General features: G+C 48.0%; 1 protein-coding gene across 1 annotated transcript in view; it reads right to left on the minus strand.

Moving 5' to 3' along the window:
* The window catches only part of ACVR1B (activin A receptor type 1B), a 256,246-nt gene that overhangs the window by 163,917 nt on the left and 64,813 nt on the right, over positions 1-27,516 (minus strand). Inside the window, exon 2 of the mRNA XM_069653896.1 lies at positions 25,648-25,881. Within this exon, the coding sequence (XP_069509997.1) occupies positions 25,648-25,881 (234 nt within the window). The remainder of the gene's footprint in view (positions 1-25,647; positions 25,882-27,516) is intronic.

The raw sequence follows: 27,516 nt of genomic DNA on the forward strand, positions 1-27,516 counted from the left end.
GACACCACGTACAGAACCTTCTCCACTTACACTTGTACGACTTGTTGGTGGAAGGGGCTCGCGCTGCTTGTAGGATCCTCCGACAGTCCGACGAAATGCTCAAGGCACCAAATTCCGAAAAGTCAGGAGCCAAGCTGTGAGATTGAGACTGTCTGGATTGTGATGCCACACTGTTCCCCGTCCCGGGACAGGAGATTGGGAACCTTCGGGAATGTTATTGGTTGATCCACTGACAGGTGAAGCAGGTCGGAAAACAACAGCTGCCTCGGCCAACACGGTGCCACTAGGATGAGCCGGCACCTGTACCTGTGTATCCACTGCAGAGTTTTCCGTATTCGAGGGAACGGAGGGAAGGCGTAGAGGAACTTGTCCGTCCACGGGACGGAGAACGCTTCCCCCAGAGAGCCTTCCTGTGGCCACCTGCTGGCATACATTTCGCACTTCTTGTTCCTCTTCGTAGCAAAGAGATCCAGCAGAGGCCGCCCCCATTTCTCGAAGACCTTCGACAACGGAACGCTGTCTATCTCCCATTCGTGAATTTGGTCCATATTTCTGCTGAGTGAGTCCGCTTGCTCGTTCCGTATACCCGGAAGATGAGCTACGATGGATATATCGTGTTTCAGAGCCCAATGCCACACCTTCTGAGCCTCGGTGGAAAGGGTTCTGGATCGCGTGCCCCCTTGCTTCCTCAAGTAAAACATCGCTGTCGTGTTGTCTGTCAATATTCTCACTATGGACCCTCTGATGTGCGGCAGGAACGACTTCAGGGCCCAGCGCACTGCTCTCAGTTCCAGAACGCTGATGTGCAGGAGAGATTCCCTCCGAGACCAACGACCTTGCGTTTGTAGAGTGCCCATGTGTGCTCCCCAGCCTGTCAGGGACGCGTCCGTCACTATGGTTAGCCGAAACTCCGGCTCCTGTAGGAGTACCCCTCTGGATAGATTCTGGAAGCTCTGCCACCACTGAAGAGCTAGTAGGAGGTTGTCATCGTCGGTGGTCAGCTTGTCCGACCAGAGCCCTTGGGCCTGCGTCCACCGGTCCGCCAGAAACTCTTGAACCGGCCTCATGAACAGGCGGCAGTTGCCCACCAGAGGAATGCAGGACGGCATAGCGCCCAGAATTGACATATTTTCTCACTGACAGTCTGGTATTGATTTTCAGCTGACCTGCTAATCGATTGAGTTTGGCGATTCTGTCGAGGGATAGCTTCACTAACCCTGACTGGGTCTCAAACTGTGCGCCCAGGAACACCAAGCTTCTTGACGGCGTTAACCAGGATTTCTCGAAGTTTACCGCAAACCCCAGCCGTTGTAAGAGGTGCATGGTGGCCTGCAAACGAGAGAGTCGACATAGGGGAGGACCCCCTGACCAACCAGTCGCCGAGATACGGGTATACATGACAGCCTTGCCTTCTCAGCCAGGCCGCCACTGGGGCCATACATTTCGTGAACGTTCTGGGAGAGGTTTTCAGCCCAAAAGGAAGTACTGTGAACTGGTAGCGAGTCCGCCCTACCACAAACCTTAGGAACTTTGTGTCACCGACACATCGGTATGTGGAAGTGCGCGTCCCGCAGGTCCAGAGACGCCAGAAAGTCCCCTTGAACTCACCGGATCACTTCTTGGAGCGTGAGCATTTTGAATTTTAGACTTTTCAACGTTTTGTTTAGATTGCGTAGGTCTAGAATGGGACGCCACTTTCCATTTGGTTTTTTCACCACAAAGTATCGGGAATAAAGCCCTTTTTGTAGCATAAGTGCTACTTCCTGCTGTAACACGCTCAGATGGGGTTGAGCTACAAACGCCGGTGGAATGTGCGGAGGGTTACTTTTGAATTGCAGGGAACGTCCGTATTTTACAGTGTCCAACACCCATCGATCTGTTATTTTCTCCCATTCGTTGATGTAGCACGATACCCTGCCTTCCCAGAATGTTCCGATGCCCGTCATTGCTGGTCATTGGTCTGCTTATCCCTCGTCGACGAGTAACCGGTTCTCTTCTTGGGGGCCTGGTAGTCTCAGCGTCGTTTTGCCGCTTGAAAAGCCAGTCTGTATCCCTGAGAGGGCTATGCTGGCCTACTGAAGGATCTGTCTCTCGATGCAGAGAATCTGGAATTTCCTGATGTCCCCCTGAAGGGACGAAAAGACCGGAAACTTCGACCACTTTGGAGGGCCCCCAAGGAACGCGCTGTGTCCGAGTCCTCTTTCATGCCCTTCAGGGCCTCGTCCACCTTCTCGCCGAACAGGTGGTCTCCCTCAAAAGGCATATCCAGCACCTTGTATTGCACCTCTGGTCGGAAGTTGGTGCATTTCAGCCATGCCTGCCTTCGGAGAACCACACCGTTATTCACCTGCTTAAACCCCGATTCCGCGAGGTCAACCGCGATGTTTATGGCATGATTGGAGGCCTCTTCACCTTCCCTGACTAGTAACATCGCCGCCTTACGATGTTCTTCCGGGAGATGCTCCAGCATAGGAGCTAGTCGGTGCCACATCCCCATGTCGTATCTGGCTACTATGGCCAGAGAATTGGCCGCTTTCACTATGGTAGCACCTACCGACAGCACTTTTTTGCCGAAAGCATCCTGTCTTCTGGCACACTTTCCGGGGGGGTCGTGCACTTGTGCTGGGCCCTCGCCTTTCTCGCCGCCGCTGCCGACACCACTGAGTGAGGAGTTGGTTGGGAGGAGAGGCACTTGGGGGTAGCCTCTGGAGCCTTACATTTTTTCTCCAGACGACCTTTTATCGCCAGTTCCGAGAAAGGGTGGCGCATGGTCTGTAACCCCTCCTGCCACACATGATCCAGGATGGGTATTGAAAACACTGACCTTCTCCTCTTTCCCGTGTGGTCGAAAAGAAAACAGTCCTTTTTCTCCTCTTCCTGGGCCAGCCCGAATTCTGTACAAGCCTTGGCCACGATGGTGTGAAATGACCCAATGTCGTCCGGGGGAGACGGGTGAGCCGGGCTTCTCGGGGTTTCCAATTCTGCTTCGGACTCCCAGGTTGGATCCCTGGAGGGGGAAAGCGACACATCCGATAAGGCTCTACTGTCCGAATCCATCAGCTCTCTTTCCTCGCGGCGTGGAGCCGAGAGGTCTCCACCCGCTGGCAATGACGTGGGGGTTGATGGAGGTGGCTGACGAGACGGGCCCGCGTCGTCGATGGCCGATCTAGCCGGAGTTGCTTGAGGTAGTCTCTCGTCCAGTGTCTTCAGCAACGTTTGCAACGTGGAGAAGACCTCCAGCGACAAGAGTGACTGCGGATTGAGAAGAGGGGTAGACCCCGGAATGCTCCCGGAGAGAGGCCTGGTAATCTCTCGTAATCAGAGGTCTGCAGGGCCAGCTACTCTCACATCCTCATCTCCGAGGACACCGACAAGGCCTCTTGCTGCAGTAGTGTCTCTGGCAAAACCGGGTCCTATACCTCTGGTCGCCAGGCCTCTTGCGGGATCTCCGTCGACGAAGCTACAGCTGGCCCCGTCGTCGACGTCGTCGTCGTTACCGTCTGCAGTCCAGGAACGGTTGAGACCAATTGTGTCAGTGGCAGAGAAGTGGTCGACGACTGCCCTGCAGTCGACGGTGGTGGTCGTGCAGGTCCCCGAGGCGTTGCTGCCTTTTTCCGAACTCGACCTACGCTTCTCTGCATCTCGACTCGAGGTCGATCTATGATGATCGCCCGAGGAGGATTTATATTTTTCCTTTTCTGTCTTTCTTCGTCGAAGATGAGGATGACGAGGCTTTCTTCGACGAAGACTCCTTAGAATGGCCTCGATGATTCCTTCTCCGCCGGTCGCAATTTCTTCACCGGGGGTTCCGACGATGTCGAGCGGCGCGGAGCCCCTGAAGATTTTGACACTGAGACCACGCTGCGCGTAGAGCCCTCCTCCGAAGGCGGGTATGCCCCCGCTCCATCATTTAACCATGCCACAAGTCTTCGATCTTTATGAGCCTTCTGGGAGAAGGCCTTACATGTGTCGCACTTGTCTGCCGAATGATGAGGGTGTAGACAATATATGCAATCCATATGTCCGTCCCTCTCGTACACCTTCAACCCGCACGTAGCGCACGGGTGGAACAGCACTTTCCCTGACATCAGGAGAAACTCCAACAGCACAACCTAGACAAAATAGACTACACGAGGTGCTCCCACTACTTTGGAGACGGTTGCAATCTGAAGGGAGCCGCGGGGCATTTATACTGCTACGTCTTAGTGGGGCATGCGTGCGAGGGCCCAAAACGACAGATTGACACTTGTGTCCTACGTTTTCCTATGGGAAACTGCTTTATAAATCGTACCGAGGGTTCCCAGTCTGTCGACGGGGAATATTCTAAGCATGTGAATCCATGAAAGATCCAATGCTGGAGAAAGTGAGGATCCTTGTGGCACTCCACAGTCGTTAACTCGTGGAGTGGATTTGAAAGGTTTGATACATACAGTTTCTGTTCTGTCTGCTAGGAATGATTTGGTCAGCGTAGTGCTGTGTCTGTTATGCCTATGTCTTCTAGTCAGGGTTTTGTGGCTGTGTCAAAGGCTGCGGAGAGGTCGAGCAGAATAAGGGCTGAGGTAGTGTTTGAGTCTGCGTTAGTTCTGAGGTCGTCACAGATGGATAGTAGAGCTCGTCTTTGGTCCCAATCAGAGCCCCCAAAAATAGTTTTACGTGGCTGGGGTTCAGACTTGACTTTTTCTCGTTCATCAAGAAGCCTAGGTCTTAATCACTGTTCAACTTCCTGGAGGACATTGAAATTCATGGCACTGTGGCTGCCCTTGGCTATGGTAAGTATGCAGGGGTGGAGTTCTATTTCCCACTTGCTTCTTGGACTTCAGATCCTGATAGGATCACTGCGTGCAGCATCTTCTGGCGGCCATTGTAGTTTAGGCTACAGTCATGAACCCCAAGGGCCATCTCCCGAAACCTTCATGGGTCTACAAGGGGAGCCCAGAAACCAATTTAGGTATTTATTTATTTATAATGCGCACCAAACCCAGGGGTAACCAGGCGCAGAGGCAGCAAGAGGGTTGCAAAAACATAGTTACATACAATAGGGTGAGGTCCCGCTGTGGTTACAGTGCAGGAAGTTTCACGCCGAAAATGAGGGGAGGAACATATACACTTTAAGCAGTACTATATACATATTTACATGCACTGAGGTGCGGAGTCAGGTGGTAGTGGCGCATCCAGGCATCGGAAGGTCATTGGCTTAATGTCGTTATGAGTCAAGTGTTTTAAGCCAATGGATAGTTCTGGCTCTGAAACGTCGGTAGGGTAGGTCCTCCCTGCAGGTAGGAGGAAGGGAGTTCCAAAATTGCGCTGCTTTCACTGGAAAGCTATTGCCTCCAGACATAGTTCGTTTGAACCTGGGTACCAGAAGAAGGTTGGAATTGGCCGTTCGCACGGGGCGAGAGAAGGTGGGTCTAGTAAATCTGGAGATGAGGTATTGAGGGGCTGCTTGGTGGAGGCATTTATGAATCAAAGACACCGATTTAAGGAATATCTTGTCTTTGGTGGAGAGCCAGTTGACGGATCTTCTGGAATCAGAGATGTGGGCTTTCTTTGGGATACTGAGGGCAGCTCTAAGGGCGTTATTTTGGAGGATTTGGATTTTGTTTGAGATATATTTGTTACATCCTACATAAAGAGCGTTGCAATAGTCCAACTTGGACAGGATCAGAGCCCTGGCCAAGGTGGTACAGTTGGTAGGGGAGAGGAATGGTTTGGCTGCCCTAATGAGTTTGCAAGTGTACGCAGTGGCGGAGGCCATAGCGTTTACTTGTTTGTTGAAGGTGAGGGAGGAATCTAGATAGAAGCCAAGGGTGTTGACCTCCTTAGCTACCTTGATCTTGTTATCGTCAATTATGAATGAGGAGTATTTGTGGCCCAACTTGTTGAGGTAGTGTGTTGAGCCAAGTATAAGGAGTTCCGTCTTGTCATCATTCAGGCATAGACCGTGTGTGGCCATCCATGCCTGGATGATGAGGTACACTTTATTAACGAAGGCCAAATCCTTGTCATAGTCCCCCGACAACGGGATGAGGATCTGGGTATCATCGGCGTAATTTGTGTAGGTGATACCCAGATCGTCTAGATCATCAAAGAGAGGCTTCGTGAAGATGTTATAAAGTGTAGGGGAGACGCAAGATCCTTGAGGCACGCCGCAAGTGATGGGTGTAGGGTCGGCTGCTGCTGACAATGAGAAGACTCATCGTGCGGTTGTTAAAGGATAGTTCCGGGACTTTTTTTTTTATTGTCCCTACGGGTCGGCCATGTGTTTGTAAGCATAAATCGGTAGATCGTAGGAAACTTTCCTATGGACCTTACCCGACTTTTCGCCCATTATCGCACTCGAAATCAGCCTCCATTTTGTGATAATCCTATCATTCCGCCGCATCGACCTGGCTCACCTGCCTTTGCGGCACTAAATCAAATCCCCCGCCCCTGAGCCTGACATCAGCAGACGCGTACTGCCCATTTCAAGCACGTCTCGTGTCAACAATCGCTGCGCCTCAGCTATTGACGTGTTGCCATGGAAATGGCAGGACGCCTCTTTCCCCAATAAGTATAAACAGACCGTTTCACAACACACAGCAGCAGATTTTCGATTCCATTCCTCTCTCTGTGTTACTTTGAGTATTCTGTGACTCGTTTCAGTGCTCTGGTCAGCTACCTTCGCCGCTTGTAGCCCGTGTGAACACCTGTACCATCTCTGTAAATTATTTTACTATCTTTACCGCACAATGGCCACAATAATGCCGTATATGTACGAGCCCGAGTACACCGAGAAAGAACTACTGGAAAGTCAAGCACGCGAAAACGATGGGGATTCGGACGGCAGTTGGGAGGACCAGTCAACGGATGAAGAGCCTGGACCATGTCGCATGGACGGCGTCTCCACCTGGTGCACGTGCAATCGGTGCGAGCTAATGCCAACTGAGGAGGAGAACTGCTGCTGCCGTGAAAATTCCGGGTGCTTGGCCTACATTTCGGAAAGCGAGCAAAGTCTGCAGGAAGGCGAGCAAAGTCCGCAATGCATCACCGAGCTGCCAGAGTTCAGGGAAGCCTGCCTCTCACGGACCGTGTTGAGGATGATGATGGTGCTTATGCACGAACTTCGCGGCACTGTTCGTCCGCGTAATCCGAGTAACGAGTAAGTATACTCTGTTTGTGATGTCAGTGATGCCACCACTATTTCATGGTCGTCTCCCACATATAAAATTACATTTACATATCATTCGAACGCATGTAAATTTGTTCCATATAGTGCATTTTCTAGATATAATTTTTTTCTAAGAAAAATGACATGTGTTACCTGAATCGACATTGATAAGAAAGTTTGGTCAGTTTAATACAGTTTGCATCTTTTTTTTTCACAGGTGGTACAGGCTGGTGGCCTATCGTTGCTTCACTTGGTGGCTTCACGGGAGGCTCGGACACCGCGTTCGGAGAGTAATACCTGCCTGTGCGGTACTTGCCATTAGACAACATTTCCCCAGTGACAGTGGACAATACCGCGGATTTTCCCTCGATGTGCTGCAACCTCAACTTTACAATGTGTAATGTTTATTATTTATGTTTAATTAAAATCTAAAATAAAGCCCAACATATATTTTAACAATGGTTGTTTTGATTTTTTAAATGAATCTAGTGTATATTCTCCTGGGAGGGTGAGGTATTTATAAACTCACCCCCCTGCATTCCATGTAGTAGATCCTGCAGCCATCCTCTTACATTCAGTTAGATGGCCTCTCCTTGGTGAGGCCCTGCGGCAAACGGGTCTTGTCTGCACGACCACCGCCCCGATCCACCCCCCGCCCTATCAAAGGCAGTTCGCACCGGGGTACTTGTGCTGGCAAGTGGAGCTGTCAGGGAGCGATAAAGGCCAAGAGGTGCCAAAGACCATGTACACTTCAAAGTGGTCTATAGAGCATGGGTTGTTGTTCCCATGTCTACCTCCAGACCCCGTGTCTCCTGCCAAGCATCCCCCCTCACGCTGGACGGCCCCCTGCAATCCACATAAGTGTGTCTCCATTCACGAGTCTTCCTGTGTCTTGTCTGCACGACCACCGCCCCGATCCACCCCCCGCCCTATCAAAGGCAGTTCGCACCGGGGTACTTGTGCTGGCAAGTGGAGCTGTCAGGGAGCGATAAAGGCCAAGAGGTGCCAAAGACCATGTACACTTCAAAGTGGTCTATAGAGCATGGGTTGTTGTTCCCATGTCTACCTCCAGACCCCGTGTCTCCTGCCAAGCATCCCCCCTCACGCTGGACGGCCCCCTGCAGACCGCATAATGCCACGACATATACACGTCATTCATTCACAAACACACCCCTGTTTCGAATTCTTTATAACCCACTTCATATTTCTAATGAGAACTTCTTTGCGCTTTGCTAGTCAACCCGTGAAGGTGCTGGTTATCTGCTCTTCGTCTCTGTGAACTTCCGTGACCACTTTGAGCAAACTCGTCAGTTTGCAACCTGTGAACTGCTCCCTGTTCTACGACAAGAAACTACTCTGATCCCTGCATCTAACTGTTTGTTCGTCAAGGTAAGTCCATGTACCATAATCATTTTGCGTCCAATTTTTTAATTTATATCTATTTGCTAGTAGTCATCAAATTGCATCCATGTTTTCTTTTCGTTCACGACAGTACATGCAAGGAACTAGTCACATGTTCTGAGTTTAGTCAAATTACTTTTTCTATTTTTTGAAAGTTATTGAAATACTTATCCGCATGTGAATAACATGTATAGTTCCAAGAACCAAAACGGACCTTGCATTGAACCTTTTATGTGTCATTTAATGTTTTAACACATTGGTATTCATAGAGAATTGTCGATCTTTACTTTTCAGAACTTTCCATAATGCCTGCCTGTTCCATTGGCGGTTGCCCTTCGAAGACCCATAACAAATCTGAAGGTACTATAATGCATGTTTTCCCTAAGACAATAGATCAGATAAGAGAATGGGTCCGATATTGCGGATATCCAGCCTCTGAGATAGAAAGTAGAGTCCTAGAAGTCTTTGCGGACAAGAGGGGTGATCGATACCGCATCTGCAGCAGGCACTTTAGCCCAGACATGTACTCCACATCATTGCTAATAAGGACGAAAACACCGCGAGCGAGGCGAAAATTGCTCTCAACCGCTATTCCCACTCTATTCGTCCACATCCCTCCACTGGTGAGTCAAGTTTACGTATTTATCTCTCGGCATTGCGGTAGTGTGTAGCATTAGCTAACAATAATTTCCCCATTTATGTATCCACTCAATATGAAGGCTGAAGATTCTCCATCCGTGTCGTTATTGCAGTCATCAGCCACTTCAAGCGCCTATCGGGTAATCTTACTTAGCTATTCTGACACTGACTTGTTTTAGGCATGTAAATCAATAGTTTTAATTGATCGTGTAATTATTTTACCTAATGGTACACCACAGTACTCGTCCTCTAGTCTTTGTTTTCAGTTATAATTATTGTTATCCAAAATAATGCAAGTACTGTCTTTCAGGGAGATGCTGAGGAGTCCAACGCATTGACGACAACCGTAGATGTCACTCAGATGCTCGAGGTACGTTTCCGGACAGTTCCATCGATGGAGATCATCAGATCTTGCATTCTTGTAGCGTGATTGTTACACACAATGTTTCTTTCGTTTTTAGCCATTGGTATGTCCTTCTGTCGTCGCCCTCCTATGTGTCTTCTTTTTTCAATATTGTGTTCATTACTAATGAAAGTCCTATGTTTCAAGGAGTCGATGGAGCATTAGTCCAAGAGGAAGGGGGAGCATGCAGTTACGGGTCGGCGCAACAGCTTGCAGAAGTGTGCACCGCAGTTACAGCGTCCCTTGATGTTCTTATGCATTTCGAGGTATGGATACTGACAGATCAATCATGCGAGATCAAATGACGTGATTACATCCGCTATACTTCCTTCTTTATTAACGCAAGTACTATGTTTCAGGGAGCTGACGGAGCTTCTTCAACAAGAACATCACCCCTAGTAGTTGATGCAGATCTCTGGGTGGTGACACTTCCAACGATGGAGCAAATCGAATCATATTTAGATATCCATTATTTATTTTAGACAACTGATCATTTGTGCAGGTCTATTTAGATGAGCCGTTGACGCCTGCAGAAAGTTTATGTTCTTTTAAACAAAATAGAAAACCATACTAATGCAATTACTGTGTTTCAGGGAGTTGCTGAAGCGTCATCTTCAATAATATCATCAATGGAAGTCTATGCGGAGCCCGAGGTATGGATCTTGACAGTTCAATCTAACTAGATCAACAATGCGTGAACTATTGTCGTTTGAATGTTCTACACAATGCGTTCATTCGTGTTTTGCTATTGAGATGTACGTATGGGTATTGGTCCCCAAGTACATTTTGTGTTTTCAATATTATTATACATACTAATGAAAGTTCTATGTTTCAGCGAGTCGATGGAGCCTCAGTGAGTGATGGATGTGCTTATCATGAAAGTATAGTCGTTGCAGCGCGAGAGGAAGTGGAGACATGCACACACGAGTCGGAGCAACAGCGTCCAGATGTTGAAGTTCGAGGAAAGAAAGTTTCAAAGAAAAGAAAGCAAAAGAAGGTTAGTGTCCTGTTCACTATATTATGTTGTCTTTCACTGTCAATAGTTCAATACTGTAAGTTGTGTTTAAACTGAACATCCCTTTTCTAATCTGTCCTCTAGTTGCGAGTGGGTGTAAGAACTAGATCTACACAGACAGTGAAGCGAACGAGAGATGTTGCTTGTCAAACCTTTTGGCAGGGACTTGAGACTGGAGATGCATCGTGCCAATGGGAAGAATATGAAGTGATTGACAACGGAGCTATACCACCACCAGCCATTGATAGTGAATGTCCTCCTGGTAGTTTGGATGCAGTCGTAGATCAATTCACAGAATCCACACCCGCAAAAAATAAGAGCACGCGAAAGTTGAAGACATTGTTTTTTTCTCCCATCTCCGGACAAGGAACAGATGTTGCAATGGAAGAGAATGAAGTGGACGACAATGAAACACCATCAATATCACTCAGCATAGCGGAAGACGATATCAGAGATTGTACCTTTCATGCGAGTGACATGTCCTCAACGTTACAGGCCGAACCAGCTGGGATGCAGAGTGACAGTATAAGGAAAGAGGCCAAATTCATTGTATTCGATAGCTGTTTGATGGATATTATTATGATGATGAAATGTGGGCATTGGGTTGGTGGGGAAGTATGTGGGGAGCCATTGATTAATGTGACTCGTGCAATTCGAGGCACTAACCTTAAAATACATGCCACCTGTACACAATATCATCCGTTCGCATGGTCTGCACAACCCATGCTGGGGCAACTGCCAGCAGGCAATCTACTTTGTGCAGCGGCCGCACTTTTTAGTGGTTCAAGTTTTAAAAAGTTACAGTATTTCTTTCAGTTTGTGGGAATCCATTTCATTGCGAAAAGTCAGTTCTACAAATACCAAACCGATTATCTATTTCCAGCCATCAGCGAAGCTTGGAGAATGGAAAAAATGTCAATGGAAAGTACATTCGCGGGCAAACGCTTCAGGCTAGCCGGTGATGGACAATGCGACAGTCCAGGATTTTCAGCCAAGTACTGCACCTACCACTTTCAGGACATGGAAAGTAAGAAAATTGTGAGTTCGGTGGTCGTGCAGGTGTCACAAAGTACATCCTCAGTGGCCATGGAGAAAGTTGGCTTTGTAGCATCATTGCAAGAACTACAATCGCGGGGAATGGTGATCGACCTGATAGCCACGGACAGACACGTTTCAATTGCCAAGACAATGAGAGAACAGTACAAAAATATAAATCACCAATTTGACGTATGGCATCTTGCAAAAACAATCAATAAAAAATTGTCGGCTGCAGGAAAAAAAAAAGATATGCAAGGTATTTCACAGTGGTCCAAGTCAATCAGCAACCATCTTTGGTGGAGCTCAAAAACATGTGAAGGGTCGTTGGAAATTCTACTGGAAAAATGGCGGTCAGTAATGTTGCACTGTAGCAACGTACATCAATGGTCGACAAATGAGCATTTCCACAAATGTGAACATGGCCATTTGTCCACAGAGGAGGCACGGAAGAAGAAGTGGTTGATTCCTTCATCACCCACTCACAAGGCCATTGAAAAGATTGTATTTGATAAAACTATAACAAGAGATTTGAGGGGACTCACGGAATTCTGCCACACAGGAGATTTGGAGGTGTTCCACAATATGTGCCTAAAGTACAGGCCCAAAAGATTGCATTTTGGCATGGAAGGCATGATAAATCGGACTCTTCTAGCGGTCTTGGCACATAACCATAATGTTGGCCGTCAACAAAGTAGGACGACCGGAACTTTAGGGACGCTTCGCTACAATAAGGCCTTCACTAAAAGAAGTAAACAATGGGTGATCAAACCAGTGTTTGAGGATATGCAATATGAGTTTATTGAGAGACTTATCGTAGATGTCCTCGATAGGCACATACATGGAGTGGTGAACGAACCTATGCAGGGGACAACTGCATTGCCACCCAACATTGCCTCTGTTCCATGTCCACCTAAAGCAGAGCTCATTGAGAAATACACATCACGGTTTAAATGATTGTAATTCGATTGTCTGTTCTCTCGAGTCTCCTCATGTTGCAGGCCCATTGCAATTAAACCAAACAGTAATATAAATCATTTTTACAAAAATTATAGAATGTTTCCGTATTACAAACACATGGCCGACCCATAGGGACAATAAAAAAAAAGGCACGCAGACAAGATGCCCTTACACTAACTGGAGCTAACTAGAAATGTGTGCTCGCTCAAAGTGAAGGTCAGCTGCTTTGATGTTTTGCTCGGGTGGCGGAACGGCCCACGACCCAATATAAGGTTCTATTGTGATTTGACCTTGACAGGCCGGGACCATCCTGAAAGACTAAGAAAAGATAATGAATAAAATTTCAGAAACGAAACGATGAGCCACGTTCATTAGAAGAAGTAACGTCGGCAAAGAAGGAGTGGTGTTTCGGGTCTGCCCTACACAGAGACACAATGGAAAATGCAAATATAATGTAAGTAACTTTTGATGAGTTTATACCGCAATTTCATTACTATACAGTGGCTTTAAAGACGGGTTCAGTTGTACTTGTTCGTTCTATGTGGCATAGTGTTTTCTACCGCGCACTATCTGGAGGAGAACCATCTTCTTTTACTGAAGCACCTCAAAACCTTCCTCTTTGCTTCTGCTTTCTCTCTCCCTCTCCCCTGCTACAACTGGTCCACTGTCTGCGACCTCGGTCCTGGGCCCTTCCACTCTCCACCTGCACTGCCTCCCTGTCAACCCCTGCACTGGGGGACTGTCTCAGTATCCTACAGCCCCCCCTTCCCAGCACTTGTTCTGCACTTACCTTGCACTTGCCACCAGCTGGCCCTATTTATTTATTATTTTATGCTACTTACCTTGTACTCCACTCCCCCCCCTCCATGCCTCGCCACGCCTTTAAACACTTGTGTACACCCAGTAGCGCTGTCCTCGCTATGAAATGAATAATTTTAATAAGGATCTGATGGTGAGACTAATTTCATTTTTTATGTTTTTAGGTACATCATTCACTACTGTCTGTGTCACGAGTACCAGACACCGGCGGACGGCTTCTACAGCCGCCAGTTGCTTCTCCGCGTGAACAACGTTACCACCCTGACCATTTTATGGGACGATCGCCAAGTACAAGTATGCCCTTACGCGGTACTAACGGTTAGATGCAACATACCTACCGTTGTGGTGGCCTAGTGCCTCGTTGTTGGAACAGCCATGCGATTATCAGTGCGACAGAAGAGCTTATTTTTATCGTAAACCAACACCCTGTGTACTGCACACGAACATCGCTTCCCTCAAGACGAACTAATTTGGATCGAGAGCAAATAAAAATGCAAATCGCTGAATATTCTCTAAACATTTGATGTCCAATAAACGTACTTTGCCAAATGTACAATCTTGCCGTTTGCTTTTAAACCACGGTTTCACATTCCGAATTGTGGTGCTGTATTGTGAGATGCTCTAAGACCCTGTGTACAGCAAAGGACCATCGCGTTCCTCAATACGAACTTTTTGGAACATGAGCAAATAAAAATGCAAATCGCTGAATATTCTCTAAACATTTGATGTCCAATAAACGTACTTTGCCAAATGTACAATCTTGCCGTTTGCTTTTAAACCACGGTTTCACATTCCGAATTGTGGTGCTGTATTGTGAGATGCTCTAAGACCCTGTGTACAGCAAAGGACCATCGCGTTCCTCAATACGAACTTTTTGGAACATGAGCAAATAAAAATGCAAATCGCTGAATATTCTCTAAACATTTGATGTCAAATAAATGTACTTTACCACATTTACAATCTTGCGGTTTGATTTCAAAGTACAGTTTCATATTCCGAATTGTGGTGCGCTGTATTGTGAGCTGATCTGTGTTGATTTCCGGGGTCTGTGTGGAGTCGCGTAGAAGACGCCTGGGCGCGTTTGCCTACGCAGCACAGTCACGTCACGGATAGAGGCGGGGAATATGAATGTTTTGATAAAGTCTGTTTCAGGGGCGGGGGATTTGATTTAGTGCCGCAAAGGCAGGTGAGCCAGGTCGATGCGGCGGAATGATAGGATTATCACAAAATGGAGGCTGATTTCGAGTGCGATAATGGGCGAAAAGTCGGGTAAGGTCCATAGGAAAGTTTCCTACGATCTACCGATTTATGCTTACAAACACATGGCCGACCCGTAGGGACAATAAAAAAAAAGTCCCGGAACTATCCTTTAAGGAAGGATTGGATCCAATTGGTTGCTTCTTGAGAGAAGTGGGCAGCTTTTTGTAGGTGGTTGCACAAGATCTCATGGTCAACCAGGTCGGAGGCCGCAGAGAGATCAAGGAGTAGCAATAGTGCTGTCTTACCCTGGTCTCTCAGCTCGTCTATTTGTGCTTTGAGATCTATGAGTGCAGTTTCGGTTCCATGCTTTGGCCTGAAACCAGATTGTCGGGCGCCTAGGAGGTGGAAGTGCTCAAGGTAATGTTGGATCTGTTGGTAAGCTATTTTGTCGAGGATTTTAAGAAGGAATGGTACTGTGGTGATGGGGCGGTAGTTAGTTGGAGTGGATGGGTCTAAATTCGGGTTTTTAAGCAGAGGGAGGACCCAGGACTGTTTTAAATTGTTGGGTACGGAGCCTGATGTGAAAGACGCATTTATTAGTTTGGTAATAAATGGTGCGAGATCACGGGCTGCATCCTTTATCAGTTGAGCAGGGCATGGGTCTCCGTGGCAATTTGACGGTTTGAGGGTAAGAATGGTGTTTTCTACCTCTTTGGTGGATACTTTATGGAAATTAAAGGGGGGGTTGTGCGTTGGGGGAGCTGATTGGGTCAGGTGAACCTTATTGTGGATGTCAGTACTCAGCTTAGTAGAGGCGAGCAGAGATTCTTTTTTTATGCTTATCTTAGTCTTAAGGGAAGAGATTTTGTACGCTAGGGCATTTTGTATGCCCGTGCACCAGTTTTTATCTTTGATACATGAGTCAGGCACTTGAATCGGGGATTTTTTCATGGCGTCGCTTTTCCTGTCTGAGGGCTTTGAGGTGAGGTGAAAACCAGGAATTGATGTGTTTCCGGGGCTTACTCTTTTTTAGCTTCAAAGGGGCTATAGCATCGAGGGATGAGAGCATGATTTTGTTATATATGTCCACCATCGTGAATGGATCTGTACGAGCCGGGATGGCATTCAAGGTAGGTGTGATAAGCGGGATCAGGTTTTCGGGAGTGATGTTTTTTTTATTTCGTGATTGGACGGCTGGAGCTATGCTGTTAGCTTGTGCTGGGGTTGCCTCTAGGGAAAATGAGATCAAGTGATCTGTCCAGGGCTGTGGGAGAATGGCAGAGACTAGGACTGGGCAGTTGTGCACCGCTAGCCAGTCCAAAGTTCTTCCTTTGATATGGGTGGGCTCTGATCTTCTGGGTGAAACCCAGTTCCTCTAGGGTGTTAATAGTACTTGCATTTGTGTCTGCGGGGTCACTAAATCCGAGGTTGAAGTCTCCTAGTAAGAGGCGTTGTGAGGAATTTTTAAGATTATTTGATAAGATGTCTGTGAGGTCTTCTTCAAATGACCCTAGAGGGCCCGGTGGTCGGTAGATAAGGTGGATGGAGATGGTTTGAGTATTAGATAGAGTTACCTTGGCGGTTAGAGATTCGCAAGAGCTCACATTAGTGGACGATTCAATTGTGATATAGAATTTGGTTTTGGCTATGATGGCAAGACCTCCGCCTCTAGAGGTGGTACGATCGAGTCTTAATAGCGTGTAGTCATCTGGTACCGCTAGCATAATTGCAGGGCCTGCCGTGGGGTGAAGCCAGGATTCGGTGACCGCTAAGAAGTCCAGGTCTTCATTATGTAGCAGGTCGGCAATGTCTGATGCATGGGCTACCATAGAGCGGGCGTTTATTGGAGCACCCTTGGTCCTAAAATCTACTAGGTTTGAGGGTGGAGGCATGGATTCATTTGTATTTTTCTGGTCACGGATGGGCTCACGGTGGAGTCTACTGTTCAATTGAAGAGGGTGTAGGGAAGGATTCCTAGTCACCTTGTTGTAGGCTGGTTTAGGTAGAGGGTCATAGAGCTTTGGGAGCCTAGCCCGTAGTCTGAGGTTCCTCATGAGAACAGGGCAAGGTATGGAGGGGGTCATTTCAGTTAGTGTGTATGGGTTGTATGTGGGCTCAGGTGCTGGTAGGATGGTTGGGCCTTGGCTGTTCAAGAGGTACAATATTGATCTCAGTAACACTGTATAAAGCGCATGGAGATACATTGTGATGTAGGGCAAGAAGGGCTAGTACAGTGAGGTTGTAGTCACTAGCAGGGTGCATAGGCAAAGGGTTACGGTTTTAGCAATCAAGGCACAAAAGCAAAGGACACTGGCAGAATGCATAGGCATAGGGTCACCTAAATTCGATTTAGCAATCAAGGCACAAGAGCATAGGTCTTTTAGCAATCAAGGCACAAAAGCAAAGGACACTGGCAGAGTGCATAGGCATAGGGTCACCTAAATTCGATTTAGCAATCAAGGCACAAGAGCAAAGGTCTTTTAGCAATCAAGGCACAAAAGCAAAGGACACTGGCAGAGTGCATAGGCATAGGGTCACCTAAATTCGATTTAGCAATCAAGGCACAAGAGCAAAGGTCTTTTAGCAATCAAGGCACAAAAGCAAAGGACACTGGCAGAGTGCATAGGCATAGGGTCATCTAAATTCGATTTTTCAATAGGGCGAGAAGCATATGTCACTGGTTCCAGGTCGATTACCTTGTGTGTGGCAGTTAAGGGACTGGCAGCTGGCGGACACAGGCACAAACAGGAACCAAACAGGTGCTGGCCTTGTAGCCGTGGGCCTTGGATGTAATGGGCCGGCTCTGCCTGCCGGCAGCCAATGGGGGATGAAGTAGGCAGGACAGCCTATCAGTGTAGCCTGGAGAGGTGTCCTGGGCAGGCTGATCTGGTGTTGGTAAAGGAGTCGGCCATTTTTGAATTTCGAGTACCTCGTGTACTCCAATGGCGATTCCAATGCGGGGGCACAAATTGCCACGATTTGGTGCTGTTAGGAAGCACGATGGCGCTGCTTCCTTTAAATATGAGGCATTCAAGAATAAACAGAGGCGGATGCCGCTATCAAAATGAACGCATCGCGGGGAAGGCGCTGCAAAGTAGTGCTTGCCTTAATTCTGGCATTTACACCAGAAAGCTTACTGGTGGGTACCCGCTGCTCCTGCAGGGGCGGACGCTGGTCCGAGGAGCTCCTGCTCCTTTGCACTGCCGAGGGGAGCTGGATCTTTACAATGTTGTACTGATGTGTGATGTTTTTCTTACAGACAAGCCCAGCGGATGTTACCTGGTGCTCCCGTTAGAAAGTACTGGCGGATACCACAAGGGGAACTGCACAGCCATCAGTTTATTAAGAACGGCGCCCAGGAGTATTAGACTCAGGGGAGGCCCATATTAATGGGGAGGGTTAGGGGGGTTTGGAAGACCTTTCCAACTCCAAAAGTGGGTGGGGGAAATGGGAAGTGCATCTTTGGAAATTGAAAATGGCAAAGCAACAATGAAGTCAGAAGTTGGCACTGTAAACGGGGCTCCGGCAAGTACGTTGGTAACTGAGGGGAAGGGGGGCCCCTGGGAGATTGGGGGACGATAGGTGGGGCTCAAGAGAAGGGGGCCCTTTGGGATTGGCAGCTTAAGGAGATCAAAAGAAACCAGGGGGGGCCTGGGAGTGCGGGGGCTAGGGGCCTGGGGTGAGGCAGGGGATGAGAAGGACGTTGGGGCTCTGGGGGATAGGTATGCGCGTGATGGATGGGGCTCTCTAGACCAATACCAGCTGAACGCTATTAACACCCAAAAATGTGCTACTGCACTCACACCTCTTGGGGCTCTTCAGCACCTTAACTAGGTCTTCACACTCACCTGGATTTGTTACTTTTTTCCTTGGGAGTTTTGGGGTAAGACTACATTTACTTTTTGCTCGCCCTCTCCAACTGCCGCATTGAGCAAACTGTCCTTTGTTTTAGGTGTCATCCAGCAGGTATTTACATACCTACTGCAACCCTAATACTGCCTTCAAACTATAGACTTGCCCATTAAATCTTCTGCCAGGACTTTTTCCTATAACACCTAAAGCTGCCCAAGTAACTGGAAACATACCTCTACATTTGGTCAACATTTGATCAGGGGTTATTGCGAGACACCGAAGCAGTCTTAAATTATAAATCCTACCCAGAAACCTCTAAGCTGTTACATTACAAACGCCAATAGCAACATTATTACTTTGTGTTGACAATGAATACTGTTTTTATTTTCCTTCAAGTGTGGCTGGTACTATAAATCATTGGCCAAATTAAAGGCTTCCTGCTAAGTCACACTCACCAATACAAGTTTGGCCTACTTTTCGTGCTCACTAGGACTCCAGGCAATGCCAAAATTGTAGACATGTAAAAAAAAAATGTGCCATTCAAAATGCAATCATCTTATGCAAAACCACCATACTCTAAACAAAAAGCCAAATTAATGAAACCGCAGATTAACGTTAAAAAAGGTGATTCATGTGTTCCATGAAGTTGTAGATTTAGTGCAAAGGCCATGTACTTCAAAGTGTGTTCATGTTCAACACCATTAATTCTAGCACTAGATATAAAAAAAGTGGCTTTTATGAAACAAAGTAGCAGATCAGCTCAGAAGTGTCCCACTGCCCCTCACGCACTACGGCGCAGCTGCCTTATGGATCACACAGAAAAGCAGCTGGGGGAACATTCAGCGTCTTGTCAGACAACCATGCAACTGACTTTGCACCAGCCCCAACTTTTTGTAGAGACGACAGCATGTGAAGTGTCACCTTGTTTTAACAGGTTACAAACCTCTGTGCCTTGGGACTAAGTTGGCGACTAGTTTCCAATGAACTATGTCAATGTTAACGGTCCCCTCAATTGACTACATGTTTCAACACTGGGGAAATTAGTTTGGCTTGCATGACCTTAGTTCCTTTCTTTCACTTAAAATTGGGCTAAATGCCAGGATAGAAGTAGGAAACAGAATTGGTTGATACCAACAGCACCCAGGAGCTACCTTTTAACTCCACGGGCCAACTGGTGCCATGGAAACAGACCTCTATGAAATTAACTATGCGTGGGACTGTTAATAGCATTAACACATCAAGGAAATATTTAAAGCATAATGAGTTATATAAATGGACAAAAAGCTATCATTTTAAATGCCAATTCTAAATCTTACTAGCTCCTAATACCACAGGCAGTTCATGCTTCCTGGTGGATACCCGATATCAATGAGCTATTAGCTCCTGAATTATTTAATTAACCGTAGCACCAATACAAATTACTAGAAAAAGGTGTTGCACCTCGGCCAATCCGATGGCATTAGCCAACAGTAAGGGAACAAATACTGAACCGTCGATCAGCTTGGCAAACTACCTGCTCCTCACTTGCACCCCGCCATTACTCTACAACCCCCCTTGCACCCTGCCATTACTCTACAACCCCCCCCAAAAAAAAGCCACACCTATCTCCCTCACCCACCATCGTTCTGCATAACTCACACTGGAAATAGAGAAGAAGCTGTGTAGTTCCTTTACAATTTCCATACATGGTGGCCATGGTTATTTGTAGGTTAGTTACAATTGGCCCAGGAGGATAGCTCAGTGGCAGCGTGCTCGACTTGGAAACAAGATGACACGAAGCAACACAGGTTCGATCCCTGGGTCCGCGCTTAGAAACCTCTGGGTATTAAGCGCGTTATAAATAACCTATCATATATCTCATACGAGAAGACAGCCGGCATGCTCGGCACGTGCCAACTGAAGGTCTGAAAAAATAGCGCACTAGGCGTTATCCTGGGGAACAAATAACATTCTCACTGGCAAGCTTTCAACAAGTGGTAAGAGTAACTTTGTCCAAGTTAAAGGTCTAGGCTCATGCTCTGCTGGGTGTAATACACTGAGAAAGTGCTGATGATGCACACTAACATCTAATACACAGAAGAGCTCAACTGGCAAACAAACATTGGATTATTATGGTATTTACTGGGCGCCAACCTAGCTTTGAGAAGCAACAGAGCGCTTTACAGAGGTATAGAACAGTACAGATGCATAACTAAGCACTTTTCAGAGGTAATATACTGCGGGGTAGGATACATAGGAGGGGTACAGCTGTACAGGGTGGCAGAGAGGGGTGGACCGTGTCTAGTCAGGTGGCGCAGCGGTGGGGGGGCAACGTGATGGCCTAGGTGTTGAGGAGAGACTCCTTGAAGAGGTGGGCGTGAATTATTTTCTGAATTGTAGGAGCGTGGGGGCAAGTCTGATGCTGATAGGGAGGAGGTTCCAGAATAGTCTTGGGGTGTAGGCAGGGAAGGCTTGTTTTCTAGTTTTCCTTTTCGCAGCTGCGGATTTAAAGTCTGCACGTGTCCTGGCTTCTGGTGGTGCCCTTTCCGCTGGAGATGCCCAGTTTCTCCACAAGATAGCTGGGTGACTTGAGGGCGGCTGCCTTCTAGATGCAGCAGGCATCTATAAGGCTGGACCCTCCTGCACGGCTAACTATCAGCCCTATCTTCACCACCTCTTTCCTTGTAAAACTCTTGGGATAAATTGGTCCTCCCAAATTGATCCTTCACACTGAACTTGTTGGTTGCCTCCATGACCACCAATCTGGATTACAGGCATCCAGAAGCACGGAAACTGCTCTCCTCGCAAATCTTGACTCTAATTCTCCTGTTCTCATTCTTCTCGACCTCTCCTCTGCCTTTGACACGGTCAACCATTCTATCCTCATAAAACGGCTGAGAGATACCCTTGGCATCATGGACGGGCACTGGATAGGCTCACCTCATTCCTCACCAACCTCCCTGCTCAATTGCAACTGGGCCCTTTCTCCTCTACCACCTCACTCCTGCAGTGTACCCCAGAGTTCTCTCCTATTGCCATAGCTCTTCAATATCTAGCTCGATCCTCTTGCTCACCTGATATCCTTCTCTCATTTCCAATGTTACGCTGATAGCTTTCCTTTAAACTTCCCTCTACTACCTCCTCTTCCTCTCATCCCCGATTTTCTGATAGTCATCCAGGCATGGTGTGCGACTAACAACCTCTATCTTAATGCCAGTAAGACAGATCCTCCATCACAATCCTGTGAGGTCAAAAACCATGGGGTCATCTTCGACTCTGCTCTCTCCCTCCCTCACTCCTCACATCTTCGACTTTGCCAAGAAGGCCCATTTCCAGCTTCACCTACTTGGAGGCACTCTCCCTTTCATCACCTTTCTCCAGAAGCTCAAGTTTCCAGAGCTCTGGTCCTCTCTAGGCTGGACTACTGCAACAGCCTCTTCCTCAATCTCCCCCTCTCCTCCCTATGCCCCCCCCCCTTCAACTAATCCAGAATAGGGCTGCAAGACTTATCCTTTGTCTCAAGCCCAGGGACTGCATCTGCCTAAAATCTCTCCACTGGATTCCAGTGGCTGTGACGATCAAATTCAAGCCCCTCTGCATCATCCACCAGGCTTTCTGGGGCATGGGATCATGCCATCTCCAACTTTCCCGCCCTAAATACATCCCTGCTAGAGCTGGCTGCTATTCTACCTCCAACTCTCCGCTTGTCAAACACTTCTCCAAGCAGCGAGTGGGAGGGCAGGTCTCTCTTCGGCTGGTACCTCTTTTGGAACAGCCTCCCTGCCCCCCTCAAACTCGAGCTAGACCTCCATATGTTCCAGAATCTCCTTCCCTGATAATTACCACGCTGCCGCTGAGACTGGCGGCGTGGTCCCACAGGAATCCCTCAGGTTATCAGGGCCGCTAGGACCAATACCCTCCATTCCTTGGGGGTTCCACCACCCTAACAGATAGCCAGTGGCCTCCTACCTGGCTCCCTTCTTCACTGCCCTCCCGGTCTCCCAACAGCAATTTCCCACACCCATCCTTTCCCTACCTCCTACATTTCTCTCCACAGCATGTGCTCGTCCGAATGCCGCAAGGCCTAGACGGACCACGATTGTATATTTACTGTTTTTGCCTCTCATTTACTCCCCTGCTCCTCCCCCCACACATTTGCCTTGCGGCGCCTGGAAACATTGTGTATAGGCACCTAAAGAATGCTCAATAAATACGCCTTGAAGGTAACCCTTACGCGCAGTGGGAGCTAGTGAAGGTCAATGAGAGCTGGGGTGATGTTGCTGTACCTGTGTAGACTCTTTATGGAGGTGTGCAGCCGCATGTAGGACACTTCTCAGGGGCACAAGGGAGGACGGGAGGCATTAAGGAGGACTTTACCCCATCTAGGTGGGAATAGGACCAGTGCTTGAACAGTGGATCTAAAGCTGTCCAAAGGGAGTAAAGGGTTGACTTTCCGCAAGAGGGAAAGCCCACACAAAGCGGTCTGTTTTCTTAGCTATGTGTGTGTCTTGAAGGAGAGGGTGATGTGGAACCCGAGGTATTTGGCACAGTAGACGCTCGGGTGTGAAGCCCTCAGGGTTCATAGCCGATAGCCAGGTTTGTAGGTCTGTGTGTTCGTGAGGAGTAGGAATACAGTCTTGGATGGGTTGAGCTTTAAGTATGCACTGTACATCCAAGACTGGATAAGTGAGGCAGGTGTTGAGTTTGTGCATGTCCTTGATGGAGTTGATCTGGAGGTATAAGCTGCGTTTCGTCAACGAATTGGTGGATGTGGCTGTTGTGCGCAGCTAGGGCGGCTCAACGTATAGATTGAAGATCAATGGGGAGAGGATGGAACCTTGCAGGACTCAACAGGTAACTGGTAGCATTGGTGAGCTAGGAGTCCATCTTAAAACTGCTGGCAGTTGGGGAGGTAGGACTTGAACCAGCGTAGGACAAGGTCACTGATCCCCATGCGTTGATGTAGGGTGTCCGTGAGCACCTGGTGGTCTACTCTCTCGAAAGCAGCAGAATATAACTAGGAGGCAGGGGTGGCCGTTAAGGATGTTGAGGGCGTATACCAGCTGTATGGTTGCAGTCTGTGCTGCATCTGGGTCTAAACCCAGATTGGTAGGTTTGGAGGAGATTGTTGGTGTCGATGTGTTGCTGCAGTTATGCGGCTAACGCTTTTTAGATGATCTTACCTGAGTGATGGGGCAATTGTTAACTTGGTTGTTGGGATCCAGGGTAGATTTCTTTAGTAGAGGTAGGATTATTTGTCCTATATTTATATTTCATGGGAAAGTGCCTTGCGTTAGGGAGCTGTTGATCCAGGTAGGGAAGGAGAGCTTCTGCAGGGATGGATGTTGTCTGTATACGATGTGGCTTTGAGAGCGGCCAGGCCTTCTACCAGGTCCTCTGTAGAATGTCTTGAACGTTGTCCAGGGTGTGGAGATTTCATAAGGAGGGACCAGAGGTGGGTCTGTGGATGCAGACCTGGTGTATGTGCTGGTGAATCTTGCCGTTTTTGTCGAAGGTGTTGATGGTCTGTGGATTTTTCGATAGAGTGTGGTAAGGCAGGGTTGGGTAACTGGTTGACAGTGCTTGACTGCTTCGGAGTGGGCTCTGCTTTTGTTGTTGAATCTGCTATGGTGTTCTGATAGCATGAGGCCTTGGCTGTGTCGATTAGTTGTCGGCTGGTTGCTCGAAGTTCCTTCAGGAGCGCCAGGTCTGATTCGGTCCTGGAGCAGGCCCAGGTTTTCTCTGGTTTCCAGATGACTTTTGCTGAAGTGGAGTTCTTGCGTGTACCAGAGTGCTGACTGTTTTGGTTTGCATGTGCGTTGTTTCAGAGGCACGTGCCGGTTGAGGCTGAGAGGGTGGCGTTGAGTGCTTCCAGTAAAGAGTCGCAGTTCGGTTGGGGGGCGCTCCGTCCATGCGAGGTGAGGTCTTCCTTGAGGGCTTCTACCAGGAAGTTATTGAAGGACCTGAAGGTTTGTCTGATGAGTTTCTGCTGCGAGTGCTTGACCGGGGTGGGGTGCAGGATGTTGAATGTTGAAAGGCACGCCCAGGTGGCCAAACCAGTCAAGTAGGAGAGGAGCGCTGTAGTGAAGGGTTGAGGATGTCAACTTTCGTGTGCTGTGTGAGGCTGAGGATGTCCTTTATCGGTTTGGTGGCATTGTTGCTGCATGGGCGATAGCTGAGCAAATGTTGGCGAGCATCAACTTCCATGTTGTGGACAGTGAGGGGGTGCTGATGGGCTTGAGGCTGATGTGGGTGGGATTACTGCACTGCAGAGTCCATGCCTTGGAGTAGGGGTCGATGATGGGGATGGCCCAAGGTGACGGAGGGAGAAAACGCGTGCCTGCGCATGCTTACCTGTTGGCTGAGCAGGGGTTCTGGCCCTGGGTCCTGCCGTTACAAACAGGAACGGCCCTTTTCTTAGTCTACCCTTCACTTCGGATGCCCAGGCAAGAGGCACACTTGATCTAAGCAAGAAAAGCAGAAAGGAAGAGGCAGGGCTAAGAAGGTGAGTGGGGCTTGGGCCACGTGACCTAGATCCACTTGCCCCCCAACTGCAAAGAGGCTGGAGGGCTGCTTAAGCAGGCAAAAGGGGTAGCAAAACAGGAAGGCACTAGCAGTTTAGCAGTGATTGACAGGTGGGCGGACTTAAGGTTTGTGACCTAGATCCACTTGCACCTGCTCACCAACTTGATCACTCACAAAGAACCTTGCGGAAAGGGATTCTAGGTCAATGTTGCGGCAGAATATGCACCAGTTCAAAATGCATTATGCATTTTTTTTTTTTTTTTAATTTTTTAATCGGCTTTCTGCCGCTGCTTTTTTGCCACGAGATAAGCATGCTTCAAAGTACAGCACACGATTCTCATACGTGAATTCTCCCCTCACTCCCATCCACCAACAAGGTGCAGTAACCCGAAGCTTCTACTATGAATTATTCAGTTAAAATATCCAAACCCCAGTCTCCACACCATGGAGGTCCGGTAGTTTGATTACCATCATTGAAACGGCATGGGAATAGCATAGGGGAAACATTGACATATGCAAGCCTGAGGACATAAAATAATGCTATACAACTCGGATATGTTGTATCCAAACATGGATTGTTGACTTCAGAGAAAACGGAGAACGTTTTCTCTGAAGTCAACAATCCATGTTTAGTCTCTGAAGACCAGCTGAAGGCTTGCTCGTCCTACTCACCACTGGGCACCACAAGCTCGATCTTGTTGCACATGGCAGTGTAGCAGCAGTGCGTGTTGCGCATGTCCCCCGTGCTCTGGCAGTAGAAAGGTTTGCCAGGGGGAACAAGCTCTGCGGAGGGGATGCATGTCCGTACATGGTTCTCCACACCTTCCAAGTTGGATATGGACACCATGCATGCGCCGTCCGTCTCACAGGTGAAGTTGTTGCAGTTGGAGCACAGACACTTTAAAGCTGCAAAACAAAACAGAAAGTGGAGCTCACTAATCCGCAGACGAAGACAGAGGAAATGAGAGTTTGCAGAGAGGCAGAACCAGTAGCAATAAAACCAGCACATTCAATAGCTGCACTCCATCCACATCATAAGCACTAGACGTTTATGCCAGGGGACTGAGGGGCTCTGAACGCAAAGGTCTTCAATTACAAGTCAGTGTGGGCTCAGGATCTGAGCATGCATCCCCAAACAGGTGCAGAACAGATAGCAACAGCTGAAACAAACTGATGCCCACTACAGCTACACACCTAAACCATCATTAGAAAAGCATAGGATAAAGAAATAGAATTTTATACCTAAAGTGCACACACTGGTCAGGTTCTACGTGTCGCAGTGCCAGGAAGTGGGGCAATGATCCAACAGTGAGGTGCAAGACAATGCGTCCGAAAACAGACAGCGGAATAAAGTGTCCTTTTGGTTTATGAACAAAACCATTGTGGTGTCTTGGTTCTCCCTCTGCCCTAGTGCTGTGTGTATGCACACAAGACGTAATAGGATGACTCTCCCTTGTGTTTACTGTAGAACATTTCAAGTCCTGTTCCTGGTGATTGCTGGAAGATACAGGGGTGGTTGGGGCAATTCCTCCTCTACCCCCACTGGACCATTTTAAACCATATGAACAATGCACGGCGTTTCCTCAGATTATACCTGAGGCATCCCATTACGCAGATTTAGCAGAGGAAGGAGGGCATTGGCCAGTACCACTTTTCCATTGTGAGATGCTTTGGTGATAGGTTAATAACTAGGACAACACAAGCCCTGCTGAAAGTCTCTAATCTTTTGTTCCGGTGCCTTATAGGCATCTATATCGCGCCAATTCAGCACTGTAGGAGTCTGGGTACCATGTATACCATTATGAAACTGTGGGAGCCCCTCGACCAAGCATGAACATCATTCCAATTACCTGTTCTATGGGATGTATCCCACTGAGGTTGGTCTATAACCACGTTTTAGCTCACTGCACCCATCAGAGGAGAAATCTCCATTTGAAAATCAGTCTGGTCCCACCAACAATCATTCCAACTCAGAAATACAAGGCAACTCTCCTCTCAAGATCATCATCAACCACAGACACGTGTTTCAGCCTTGTTGGGCCTCTTCAGTGAGAAGCAAGAGTCTCTTGAAAGCACAGTGAGGAAGGGGGTCACCTGGGTGGGTGGACCAGACAGATAGGCAAACAGATTGCCAACATGGTTGTAGACAGTGGTATACATTCCAAAAACACGTTATTTGAACCATGTTCATTTTCAGTGAAGGTACTCCCACACTAATAAATTATTTAAAGCATGGGTTTGTACCCTAAATCACTGAGGCTAATCCAAACGTGGAAGTCTGGTAATCCAGACTACCCAAAGGTTGCAGACCCTTTACATTCTGTGGGTTTTGGGTCTAGCAGAGTTAAGCCAAGTTGGACTCCATGAATATTCTGGTTAGGGACAGTCTTTCCATTCTTCTGTGCGGAGTGTTAGGGGGTACAGTCTGGGTTATGGGCCCAGGGACAGAAGGCTCTGAGAAGAGACTGGTGGGTCTCCTGTCGCTAACCACACTTCACCTGCTAGCACCCAGCTTGTCCCCTCACCCATCCTCTCACTTGC

Source organism: Ambystoma mexicanum, chromosome 3q, assembly GCF_040938575.1.
Source record: "Ambystoma mexicanum isolate Mex_15411 chromosome 3q, UKY_AmexF1_1, whole genome shotgun sequence".
NCBI classification, from domain to species: Eukaryota; Metazoa; Chordata; class Amphibia; order Caudata; family Ambystomatidae; genus Ambystoma; species Ambystoma mexicanum.